Genomic DNA, 12172 nt, shown 5'->3' with positions numbered 1-12172 from the left:
CCAGCGGGGCTCTGCGTAAAACAGCAATACTTTTCAGCGGGTGTCCCAGTAGCCGCCGCTGCTGCCAATAACAAGAGCTTTTCAAAAAGGGCGTGTGACAGCGAAACGTTGCACCAAGGCACCCAGGGTAAATGCTTTTTTGAAAGTCTTAATATTGCTATGGCTCTTACATATGAACCCCTACCCTACTCTGTCCTTCACTGTCTGTTTCTGCCACAGCACCTCAATGGATACGGCCACTGGAGCAAATCTTTTCCTTTAATTTTAATTGCTTTCTTCAATACACTACTTCATCGTCATCTTGCATACGGCCGGCTACAAATATTTCATTCCAACCTGGTGCCTAACTGCTATAGGAAGAAAGTTAACTATTAGAATTATGGTAACCACATGGCTAGTTAGCTAAGTCATCTGTTCTCTGATGGCTGCGAATATGCGTAGTGCCGCAGAAGCTAGTTTTATATCTCGAAAAAGCCTATTTTTGAAAATTTTCTTTCACTTTGCTAACACACTCGGTATAGACTGTTTTACCAAGAGCAAGCAAGAGAGGTGGAAAATACTCTCTAACCGGATTCATTGCGCCGGCCCATTGTTGCCAGTACCAAGTGGACTGTGCATTCGCTCTCTTCATCCATAGCAGAGCAGCCTTGTACCTCGGTATATTGTTCTTATTAGCGCCCCTTTTAGTGGTAATGTTATCGGGACAGCAATGAGTGATCGTGGACTGCACAAACAATCAAAGAAATTGCGCCTATGAACGTTTTGTATAAGCCAGACAGGCTTAGTACCAACGATGGACTGACAAATATGATGTCCATGTTACTTCCTCCGACGTATAAACACGCACGCCGGGCAGGCTGTGCCTCCCGCAAGCCCTCCGCAACGATAAGGTGGATCTCTCCGTCAACGCCAGAAGAGCGTGCTAAAATCTGTTTTTCACTTAAACAATAAGCCGACAGCAAGAAAAAAAAAATCCTTGCGGATCTCTGACCCATACCGTGCTATTGATAATTGCAATACAAACACGTTTCACAACACAGCCAGCTGCCGCTAATGCGGCGCGCGGCTCATCGTCTGCACGCTGGCTCCGCTGCTAAGGCACCACCGAAATTTACATCTTTCTTTTACTGATAAAATGGGATCGGCAGCAAGCCAGTTCCACGAGAGACCATTTACTACAGCACTGAGCAAATTACAAAGCGCCGCCGGATATGTCTTCGATGCGAAACAATTTAGGCCTAGTGATGCAGCTGAGAGTGCACGTTTTTAGATGTTTTGCTCAACAATGTCATGCAAACGATGCTGCTATGATGGGACAGGGATACGATGTTGCTGCACTGTGGACGTACATCAAGGCTGCATAAAAACGTCGACGGATGGTACTTTAGACACTACTTCTTTTATGTGCTGTTCCTGAACTGTAGTTTATCTTGAAAGCATAAATTTTAAAGAAGGACAGCTCAATCGCATGCTTTTTGCACTCGGTTGCTGGCACACCACATACACGCATGCATTCGCCAAGCTGGGTATGCGATAGCAGCGGTTAGCGGCGTAACCACGATGAACGCAGCCCGTGCCTTTAATGCGAAATGAAAGCAGTGCAGCATCGAATATAATATGCACTGTCGAGAAGAAATACACATGAAATGGGTCGCACTTCACGTTAAATCGATGCGGCGATGACTGGAAAGCACATTTTGTGGTATATCTGTATTCCACGTTTGGTAGCTGTACGTACGGTTCATTCGCTGTGTGTTTGTGTGTACAGTTACCCTTGCAATCATAAAATAAAATTGAAAATACATGTATTATGAAAGATACAACAGATACATCCTCACAGTTAACTCTGACGAGTTCGGACTGCAGAAGCGGAGTGCAGTCTTTCGCAGACACCCCAGCCGCTAGTGCTGTTTCCAACAGCTGCTGGCAGCCAAACGGATGGTACACGGTTTGCTGGTGCGCTCAAACAAAACACAAAATAGCACCAAAGTGTCGGATAGCTTCCATGAACACCGCAAAACAGCACTTTTACACAGCCGCATTGCAGCATCAACACGTACAGCACAGCCCAAGATGGCGTCAAGAGCCGGAGCGGACTTCCCCAGTTTGGCTCATACGAGGCACCACCATCAAACTAAAATGGCTGCGCCTAGGCATCGAAACTAAAATCGTCTATACACTATTCCTTCTCTAATGGTTCAGCTCCAAGCATGGTACAGTCGAACCCGGATATATCGAACTCGCAGGGGATCGTGAAATAGTTCGATATACAGAAATCGGCTTGTGACGGCACTTACGATGCGAAAAAACGATACCATATTTGCCGTGTAATCAACCCACTCCCATAATGAACCCACCCTCCACTTTTGCACCCAAGAATTTGAAGAAAAAAAAAACGTGAAGGCCAGCTCACTCACATGGAAATGATTGAGCGATCTCAGCGACGAGCGGTAGCGACAGAGTGAAAAATTTTCAACTTGTTGGAACTGCAGCCCTCTCGCCGCTCGAGCCACCGCAGCAGCTCAAAACAAGGTTTCTGTGTCGCCGCGGCAGAAATCGCGAGCATTTTCGCTTGCACGTCGATGGCGCATGCCACTCCGTTTCGGTCGTCTCATCCACAGCTCATTTTTTGGCAGCATGCCAAGATGCTGCGATAACGTCATGGTGTGTTTATCTTTTGACAGCTCCTGCGGTGGTGGGGAGCGAACTTGGCAGAGTGCCCGTGAAGGCTTGATTGCACAAGCCTGGTTCGATTTATCACGCCGCGCTTAGGGCGGGCGTAGTCCACTGTTACAAAATCATTGGAAAGGGTGATAGCTGCAAATGCTGTTTGAAGCAAAAAATGCTAAAGGCCAATGTCATGATTGCAATAAACGACTCCCGCAAAAAAAAAGGAAAAAAAAAACATGCCACTTAACGTCCGCAGCCGCCATATCTTATGCTACGCCGCGCGTACAGCACAATGATAAGAATAACAGACTTTCGCAAAAAAATTAAAAATCTGCTGCTTCTTAACGTCCGCAGGCGCCATAGTCACGTCAGCCGCCGCGTGCAGAGGGTTCGCAGCACACGCTGGAGAAAGCGTCCGACGTTCTGTCTGAAAACGGGCTGAGCTGGCTTGGCGCATGCGTAGCGCGTGCTACTGCAAACGAAGGCCGGGAGAGAGGAGGGAGAGAGATAGCTCGGCAAAAGAATGGGCACACGCTTGCACTTTGCTCTATCGCGTTTTTCCCATCTCGTTCCCACCGGTACTCTCTGGTTCATACACGCACATGGCTTGCAAACGTCACATGCTGGCGCACAGGAAACGATAACTGCAGATGCGCGCGTCTTTGGGGAACGGGCACGGCGCTGCCCTAGACCAGCCGTCACCAACTGTTCCCTCTCATTCCTTCTGCGCATATGTGGCTTGAAAACGTCATGCAGCAAACGGCCAAGGGTGATGCGAACGTCTTTGAGGAAGGCACACTTTCCAGTGCGTGGTGTGGAGTTCGATATATTGAACAACCGGTGAAATTGAGTTCGATATATGACGCGGCTTTCCTATACTTTTACATGGGATTTTCAAAGGGATATTCTGTGAGTTCGATATACCCAAAATTCGATATACTGTATACAGGCGTGTAATGGCCGCACTTTTTTTTTCCGAGATTGGGGTGAAAATCAGGGGGTGCGGCGATTACATGAGAAAAAAGACAGCAAAAAAAATCATTTGTGGTGGTACCTGCCTTTATTATTGTCAAAAAACTCCTCGTCCTCCTCCGCTAAACTCGTCGGGATTTCAGGCTCGTTGCTGGCTTTAAACACGGTAGCCGCAATCCCCTTGCTGCATGCAATGTCTAGTGCTTTCATGCGCAACATCTCAGTCAAAACAGCAAAGCCGTTGCGCCGCGTCTCCGTCATGTACTCGAGAAGTGAGTCTTCAACTTCCGGAAACATGCTCTGCTTCCCTCGGAAAGCGCGCCTCTGTACATTTGTTTTCCTGAGGGCATCTTCTTGGGAGCACCATCGCCGTACACATTTTTCGTCAACGCCGAACTTTTGTCCAGCCGCTCTTTTTCCTTCTTTCGCGTAGTGAATCACTTTCAGCTTAAAGTGAGCGGTATAACTAACATATTTTCCCATCGAGGAAAAAGAAAATCTTTAGCTCACGAGCGCAGAACAAATCAGGGCAGTAATGCGTTCCGACTGCGAGATCGCACGTGATATGCTTTGGGCGATCGAGGAAATGGCTGTAAAACAGAGGAGCGAACAGACTTGGATTGGATTAGATTTGCTGGCCTCACCCTTTGTAACGGGCGGGCATCGCTGCGGCTAGGAGCGCCCCCTTTGTAATGGAGGTGGTGTCTGCAGCCCCCATGCTTGACTTTTTTTTTCCTCAAATATTTTGTTCTTAATTCTTATTGGCAATTCTACTTCTAACCTTACGCTTCATTTTGGCTTTCACTTTATTTTTGGGCCCCACCTGGCGGCAGTAACCACAAAACGTTCCGTATTTCTTGCACCGCAGAGTAGACGGCACTGCCCAACTTCCTGAAACTCATGGTGGGGCTTTTACTCGGGAAATTTTTTAAAAGCTTTTTTTCCCAATTTTCTTTCTAAAGTTCGGGGTGCGGCCATTACATGCGTGCGGCCATTATACGCATGTATACGGTATATCCGGGTTCGACTGTATATGCTCCTCCATGGATGCCCGTCCCTGGGGTACATCAGTTGCCGTCTGCGACAGTGTCAGCATCACAGGGCAGCTCACCTCAATCACAAGATGACAGTGTGGGCACTTGCGACTGTTTTCCTCTATCCAGTCCAGGGTAAGCATCTCGTTTACGATGCGCTGCAGTGTGTGCTTCCCATAATGCTTTTCCATCACCTGCTTGTCAGCAGGACCTGCCGCCATGTACTTGTCTCGGATCGCCCGCTCTCCGCCTGCATCCAGTATGTACATGTCACAGCAACATTTTGCACCATGTTCCGAACAGCAGCCACATGTAGGCTCAGTGAGCTACAGCACATCTGCCACACAGGCCTACTTTCTTTTACTCTTGTATTTTGTAGCACCAGCCCTCCAAACACCGCCTGCACTAAATAGCATGTTGCACCTAATCATGATGATTCGAGCAGTGTGACAGAATGGCATTTTGAAAAGCAAGAGCCTCTGCGTTTTGTTCATAAGCAATCATCATCATCATCAGCCTGATTACACCCACTGCAGGGCGAAGGCCTCTCCCATATTTCTCCACTTAACCCGGTTCTGTGCTAGCTGCATCCACTTGACCCCTGCGAACTTCTTAATCTCATCCGCCCACCTAACTTTCTGCTGCCCCCTGCTACGCTTTCCTTCCCTTGGAATCCAGTTTGTTACCCTCAGCAACATCGGTTATCCTCTCTTCGCACTACATGTCCTGCCCATGTCCATTTCCACTAGAATGTCGGTAACTTCAGTTATTTCTCTGACCCACTCTGCCCGCTTTCTACCTCTTAATGTTACCCCTACCATTCTTCGTTCCATAGCCCTCTGGGTGGTCCTCAACTTAAGTAGAACTCTCTTGGTTAGCCTCCACGTTTCAGCCCCATAGCTGAGTACAGGCAAGATGCAACTGTTGTATACTTTCCTCTTGAGCGCTACCGGTAAGCTGCTAGTCATAATCTGCGAGTGCTTGCCAAATGCGCTCCATCCCAATCTTATCCTTCTTGTTATTTCCTTTTCATGGTCCGGATCTGCGGTTACTACCTGTCCTAAGTAGACATATTCGCCTACTACTTCCAGTTTTTCGCTACCTAATGTAAACTGCTGTTCCTTCCCGAGGCTGTTGAACATTATCTTAGTCTTCTGCATATTGATTTTCAAGCCTACCTTTCTACTTATTGTGTCTAGCTCATCAATCATTATTTGCAGGTTATCCCCCGAGTTGCTTAGCAAGGCAATGTCATCAGCAAATCGCAGATTACTGAGGTATTCTCCATCTACCCTTATCCCTAACTGCTCCCATTCCAAGTCTCTGAATACTTCCTCTAAACAAGCTGTGAATAGTACAGGGGAGATTGTGTCTCCTTGCCTAACACCTTTCTTTATGGGAATTTTGTTACTTTCTTTATGCAGAACTATGGTTGCTGTGCAGCCACTATATATATCTTCCAGCACTTTCACGTACGGCTCGTCTACCCCCTGATTTCGCAATGCCTGCATCACCGCCGAGGTTTCAACTGAGTCAAATGCTTTTTCGTAATCAATGAATGCTATGTATAAGGGCTGGTTATATTCCGAGCATTTTTCTATCACCTGATTGATGGTATGGATATGATCGATAGTAGAGCACCGTTTCCGAAACCCTGCTTGATCCTTTGCTTGATTGCATTCTAAGGTTGTCCTGATTCTATTAGCGATTACCTTAGTAAATACCTTATACGTAACAGACAGTAAGCTGATTGGTCTGTAATTTTTAAGGCCCTTAGAGTCCCCTTTCTTGTGAATGAGGATAATGTTTGCATTCTTCCATGGTTCCGGTACCGTCGATGACACCAGGCACTGCGTATACACGGTGGTCAGTTTTTCTAGCACGATATCCCCCCGTCCTTCAGCAAATCTGTAGTTATCTGATCCTCTCCAGCTGATTTCCCCCTTTTCATAGTTTCTAGTGCTTTCTTGACCTCGTCCTTCGTCACTGGTGGAACGTCTGACTGTTCTTCCCTACCGCCTATCTCATTACGGTCCTGACTGCTTTGGCTACTGTAGAGATCTGTATAGAACTCCTCGGCTACTTTGACTATCTTGTCCATATTAGTGATGAAGTTGCCCGCCTTGTCCCTTATCGCATACATCTGGTTTTTGCCTATGCCCAATTTCTTCTTTACCGCTTTAAGGCTTCCCCCGTTCTTTACAGCATGCTCAATTTTCTCCATGTTATACTTCCTTATATCGGCCACCTTGCGCTTATTGATTAGCTTTGATATCTCGGCCAATTCGATCTGGTCTGTTCGATTGGAAGCTTTCATACTCTGGCGTTTCTTAATCAAATCTTTCGTCTCCTTAGACAGCTTACCGGTATCCTCTCTAACTATCCTACCACCTACTTCTACCGCGCACTCAGTAATGATATCTTTGAAATTATTGTTCCTTGCTTCTAGGGTAATGTCGCCATCCTCAGTTAGAGCTGAATACCTATTCTGTAGCGAGATCCTGAACTCTTCTGCCCTCCCCCTCACCGCTAATTCGTTGAAGGGTTTCTTTCTTACTAATCTGTTGCGTTCCTTCTTCAGATCTAGGCTAATTCGGGACCTCGCCATCCTGTGGTCACTGCATCGCACTTTCCCGATTACCTCTACATCCTGCACAATGGCAGGGGTTGAACACATTATGAAGTCGATTTCATTTTTAGTCTCTCCGTTAGGACTTTTCCATGTCCATTTTCGGTTCTTCCGTTTGCTGAAGAAGGTATTCATGATTCGTAAGTTATTGCGCTCTGCCAACTCAACTAGTAACTCCCCCCTGCTATTCCTAGAACCAATACCATAGTCACCTACTGCCTTGTCTCCTGCCTGTTTTTTCCCTGCCTTGGCTTTGAAGTCGCCCATTAGTACAGTATACTGCGTCCTTACTTTTCGCATTGCCGATTCTACATCTTCATAGAAGCTTTCAACTGCATGGTCATCATAACTACATGTAGGTGCATAGGCCTGTACAACCTTCAGTTTATACCGCTTATTAGGCCTAATTACGATGCCTGCAACCCTCTCATTAATACTATAGAATTCATCTATATTACCCGCTATATACTTATTGACAAGGAAACCTACTCCTAGTTGTCGCCTCTCTGGTAAACCTCGATAACACAGTACATGCCCATCCTTCAGTACAGTATATGCCTCATTCGGCCTCCTAACCTCACTAAGCCCTATGACATCCCATTTCATGCCCTCTAGTTCCTCTAACAGCACTGCTAAACTAGCTTCACTAGCTAGGGTTCTAGCATTAAACGTTGCCAGGGTCAGTTTCCAATGGCGGCCTGTCCAGCGGAGCCAGGCTTTCTTAGCAACCCCTGCTGCGTCACAGGTCTGACCGCCGCCGTGGTCAGTTGTTCCGCAGCCGCTGGTGACTGAGGGCCGGGGTTTTATGGAGCTTATCATAGGAGGTTGTGGCCAATTACTGCACCAGGGTGGCCAACTCCTGTTCTGGTGAGGGAGTGCGTTGCCGGAGGTGTTCACCGGCATCAGATCGCACCCCGAACCTGTGTATGCAATTCCATCGACACGCGGATTTTTTTTTTTTTCATCCGGTGGAGAATTGCGCGGCACCGGGATTTGAGCCCCGGTCCTCTTGCATGCGAGGCGGATGTTCTACCGCTACGCCACCATTCCCACTTCCCCGTTCACCGTTCCCGTTTTCATAAGCAAGTGTGTACACAAATGGAGTGGCTTGCTATGCAATAAATAAAGCAACATTTTCCTATAGCTGTGTGGCTGCAGAAGCGTATCCTACTCGCCTAACAGAGATACCGCAATCTAGTTTCACTTTGTTTGCTCTGCATTGCATGGTCTGGTGGATTTACTGCAGCGAGAAGAAATGATATTCTAAAGCACCGATATGCATTGCAGATGCCAGTTTTTTCATCTGCCTTTTCAGACATGCCAACAGATTTGTACAATGAGTCAATGACTCCTGTGAGATAGTAACTCACTTTGCATTCTATCCCCAGACTAGAGTAGAGGACCACTATGCACGCCTTTATATAACACTTAATTTAATTTGAAACAGAGAAAAAATTCTCCTTCACAAAAGGGAATTTCTGTTAAATGTGGGTGTACCAAAGCTGACAAATACAGGCTTTCATGTCAAGACTCGAAAATACAAAGCAGAAACAAAACCAAAATAAAAAACAGATGAAGATGAGAAGAAATGGACATGGGCAGGACATGTAGTGCGAAGAGAGGATAACCGATGGTCGCTGAGGGTAACAATCTGGATTCCAAGGGAAGGAAAGCGTAGCAGGGGGCGGCAGAAAGTTAGGTGGGCAGATAAGATTAAGAAGTTCGCAGGGGTCAAGTGGATGCAGCTAGCACAGAACCGGGTTAAGTGGAGAAATATGGGAGAGGCATTCGCCCTGCAGTGGGCATAATCGGGCTGATGATGATGATGATGAAGATGAGAGCACCAGCAAACATTCCCACTAAGCCCTCACTATGTGAAGTCCTAGAACCAGAAAAACGACTGCATTGAGAGCATGACTAAAAACTGTGGCAAAAGTCCACCATGCATCGCACAATGTCCCCCAAGGGATGGGGGGTTGGAAGTTGGAAGCAGGTAGCCATCTCTTTCGATGTGTACACCTTTTCTTTCAATGGTCAGCCACCCTTGCCCTAGGAAGCAATCTCTTGCCTTTGCCTTCCGTCACCAAAATTCTCTGCTGCACCCCCTACTGCTGGAGTCATGTGAGCAACAAAACAAAGGCATCGGATGCTTACTTCTCATCCTCCTGTGTTGCTCTACTTTTCAATTACCTGTCGTATTGCCACTTAGTCTGCTGCTACAAAACGATACATGCAGAGACTGCCATGCAGAGATCGAGTTACTTGCGGGGTTGGGGGAAAGGGGCAAGCAAGTAAGTCTACATAAAAGAACATCTCTTAGATCTCTTTGTTAATTGAATTGGGACTGCCCCTGCTGCTGCATTCAATCACTCATTGCAATCACAGGTGTTCTTCTCATGGAAGTCTCTGCTTTATGGTCATAAAATCCCCAAATGCTATGGCCGAATTTCAAGTAATGTGGCTGGAGCTAATAGGTGGTCAGTGATTTCATTATATCAAGGTCAACCACCACAATGTCTCTATTGCATCGAGTCGGCAACAGGCTTTGTAATGGGGATGGTGTTGGACAGCTCAAAAACTTCGTAATGTCGAGAAATTTGCTACCTAAAGGTTTAATAAATTCCGGTTTATGCTATTGCTTTTTCCTATTTTCCTGAGGGTATGCACTGTTCTGGATGTGTCACACAGAATGCATAAACTATTCAGCTACGGGCATGTAATGATGCTAGCAGTGTAGTAATCTATCTCTGTACCATTAAGTATATTACAAGGCTGAACTGACATTTCAGTAACTGGAACACCCCAGCAGTTTGATCAATAAAACACGCCAGGTGATTGGAAGCATGCAGTGCTTCTTCGAATGATGTACAAGAAAGATAAATGCGCGACAAAAGACACAAGCCTTACCACGATGCTTATGCTGCTCATGGCATAAGCACAGTTGCTATCTCACATTGCATCCCATACACTATGTCTCGCTAGTTGGTGACACAGTGCAATACAGCAGTGCTGCAGCAAATAATGATGTGTTCCTTACTGTGCAGCCATGATATGCTTGAGGAAACAAATAATCTGCATTTTCATCATTATTTGACATAGGGTGGTAGATAAGTGAACATTTCAGCAGAAATCTGTCTGTTTGGGAGGAAAACTTGAGAGAAATGACTGAAATACTCTGAGCAGTATTTCATGAGAAGAACAAAGGGAGAGCAAACCTTTTATGTGAAACATTTAGAATCCTGACACAACCCCCCCATTCCTCCATCAGTTTCAACTTATCACAAGTCTGCATTTCATCAGTGCATGACCTTTGCGTCATCACAAAGTTGGCCCTCCGCCATCCTGATACGACCTACTGTTTGCTCCCCAACTCACGAGACTCACCCACCGACGACGCTTCGACAAGAGTGGCAGTGAAGAATAAAAAACCATGTCTCTTGCTCTCACTCAGTCCAGTCTGAAGAAGCTGCCAAGTCAGCACCAAAATGCTGGTTCCTTCCACAAAAGTTTGGTCAGAGTTTTGCAGTCTTCTCTCTAGACATACAGAGCAGCTATACTCCTTGCGCAACAAGCGAGCGTGTAGAAGCAGCTGTGGCGGCCATCGTGGCTGCAATACATCTGGTCAAGTAGGCAGCTAGCATCAGACGGCATGGCTAGTATACCGGCTATATGCCCCAGTCTTCTGTTCGTGCCCCAGCTACATGTGCAATGGGATTACTATTGCTGATGACAATGTGTGCAAGACCTCGGCAAAGAACTACTCTCACCCATTTTCAATGACTTGGTTGTTGCTTAGTGCCAGGCCTTGTGGTCCTTATTCTCATGCTTGCCTTTCTTTATGAACCTTCAACAGTCATGACTGACTGAAAAAATGCTCCCCAGCAGTGAGAAAAAGTCCACAGGAATTGTTTATTGCGTACTGAGCTGAAAATTCACAGGAATGTCCGATTTCTGTACTGACAACTCGATAGCATTAGATGCCGCTGTTGCCTACGTGTGTATGTACAGAACCAGACATCTCTTTAGGTCCCCCATGAAGGTGCCTGGAGTTGGCATCATGGATACAATCAACAATTGTCATTTGTGGTCTGGGGGCACCGTCCCTCCAGCCAATAAGGGCATTTTATAACCAGTGTTCCATGTCAGGAGGTTTTTTTTTTTTTTTTTTTTTTTTTTTTCGAAATGAGCCAAACCCATTAAAATGCACACTGCAAAATATGCAAAAGATTGATATCAGCAAGGGCGATAGAGATATTCAACCTATTTTATATATATATACTTCATACCCAGCCCTGCAATTTAATGAAATGTTCTGCAATTTTTTAGACACCATCAGCAATTAAATTTTGAATTTGACTCTTTCATGTGAGAAACAAAATTTCATCCCATTTTGCTCACACAAATTTATTCCTAGTCCTGTTTCTAAACTCTTTATAAAAATGGCTAAAAAATATCATACTGTGAATAGACCGGATATGCAATTAGAAAAACATTTTGTACGGAATCAGGACTGCTGCACTTTCCCACAAATAAGTAAAGGCAAACAGCAGAAGCACTAAAGTAATAGTAATCATTTCTGCAAACTAGTTAGAATCTATGCAATTAAAAAAAAGATTTTGCTTCATTTCAACATTCTATATTCAAGAGCACTCACAAAATGGTAGACGCGCACAATGCACCAAACAAAGCAACGGCTAGTACTGTTGTTTCTGGCCTGCCTCAGCGGTTTTGTTCTTATTTGAGGAAGCCCTACATGGCAACTTGCTACATTAAACGTTTAAACATTGTCTGGGGCACATGAGGTGGTAACGGCGTGAGGCGGCAACATGGCACATGGTAAACTGAGGGCTGCCAAAGCACTGCTGCT

The 12172-nt window shown here is 45.9% G+C and overlaps 1 protein-coding gene across 4 annotated transcripts in view; it reads right to left on the bottom strand.

Moving 5' to 3' along the window:
* The window catches only part of LOC146171662 (E3 ubiquitin-protein ligase RNF14-like), a 147646-nt gene that overhangs the window by 36647 nt on the left and 98827 nt on the right, over window positions 1–12172 (bottom strand). For all 4 annotated transcript variants that reach the window (XM_084586387.1, XM_084586386.1, XM_084586388.1 and 1 more), the window contains one exon: window positions 4754–4926. In XM_084586387.1, coding sequence (XP_084442513.1) covers window positions 4754–4926 — 173 coding nt within the window. The remainder of the gene's footprint in view (window positions 1–4753; window positions 4927–12172) is intronic.

The sequence above is a fragment of the Amblyomma maculatum genome, unplaced genomic scaffold (assembly GCF_055883805.1).
Source record: "Amblyomma maculatum isolate TAMU_Amacu unplaced genomic scaffold, ASM5588380v1 scaffold_19, whole genome shotgun sequence".
NCBI lineage: Eukaryota > Metazoa > Arthropoda > Arachnida > Ixodida > Ixodidae > Amblyomma > Amblyomma maculatum.
This window is presented reverse-complemented; position numbering and strand designations above follow the sequence as displayed.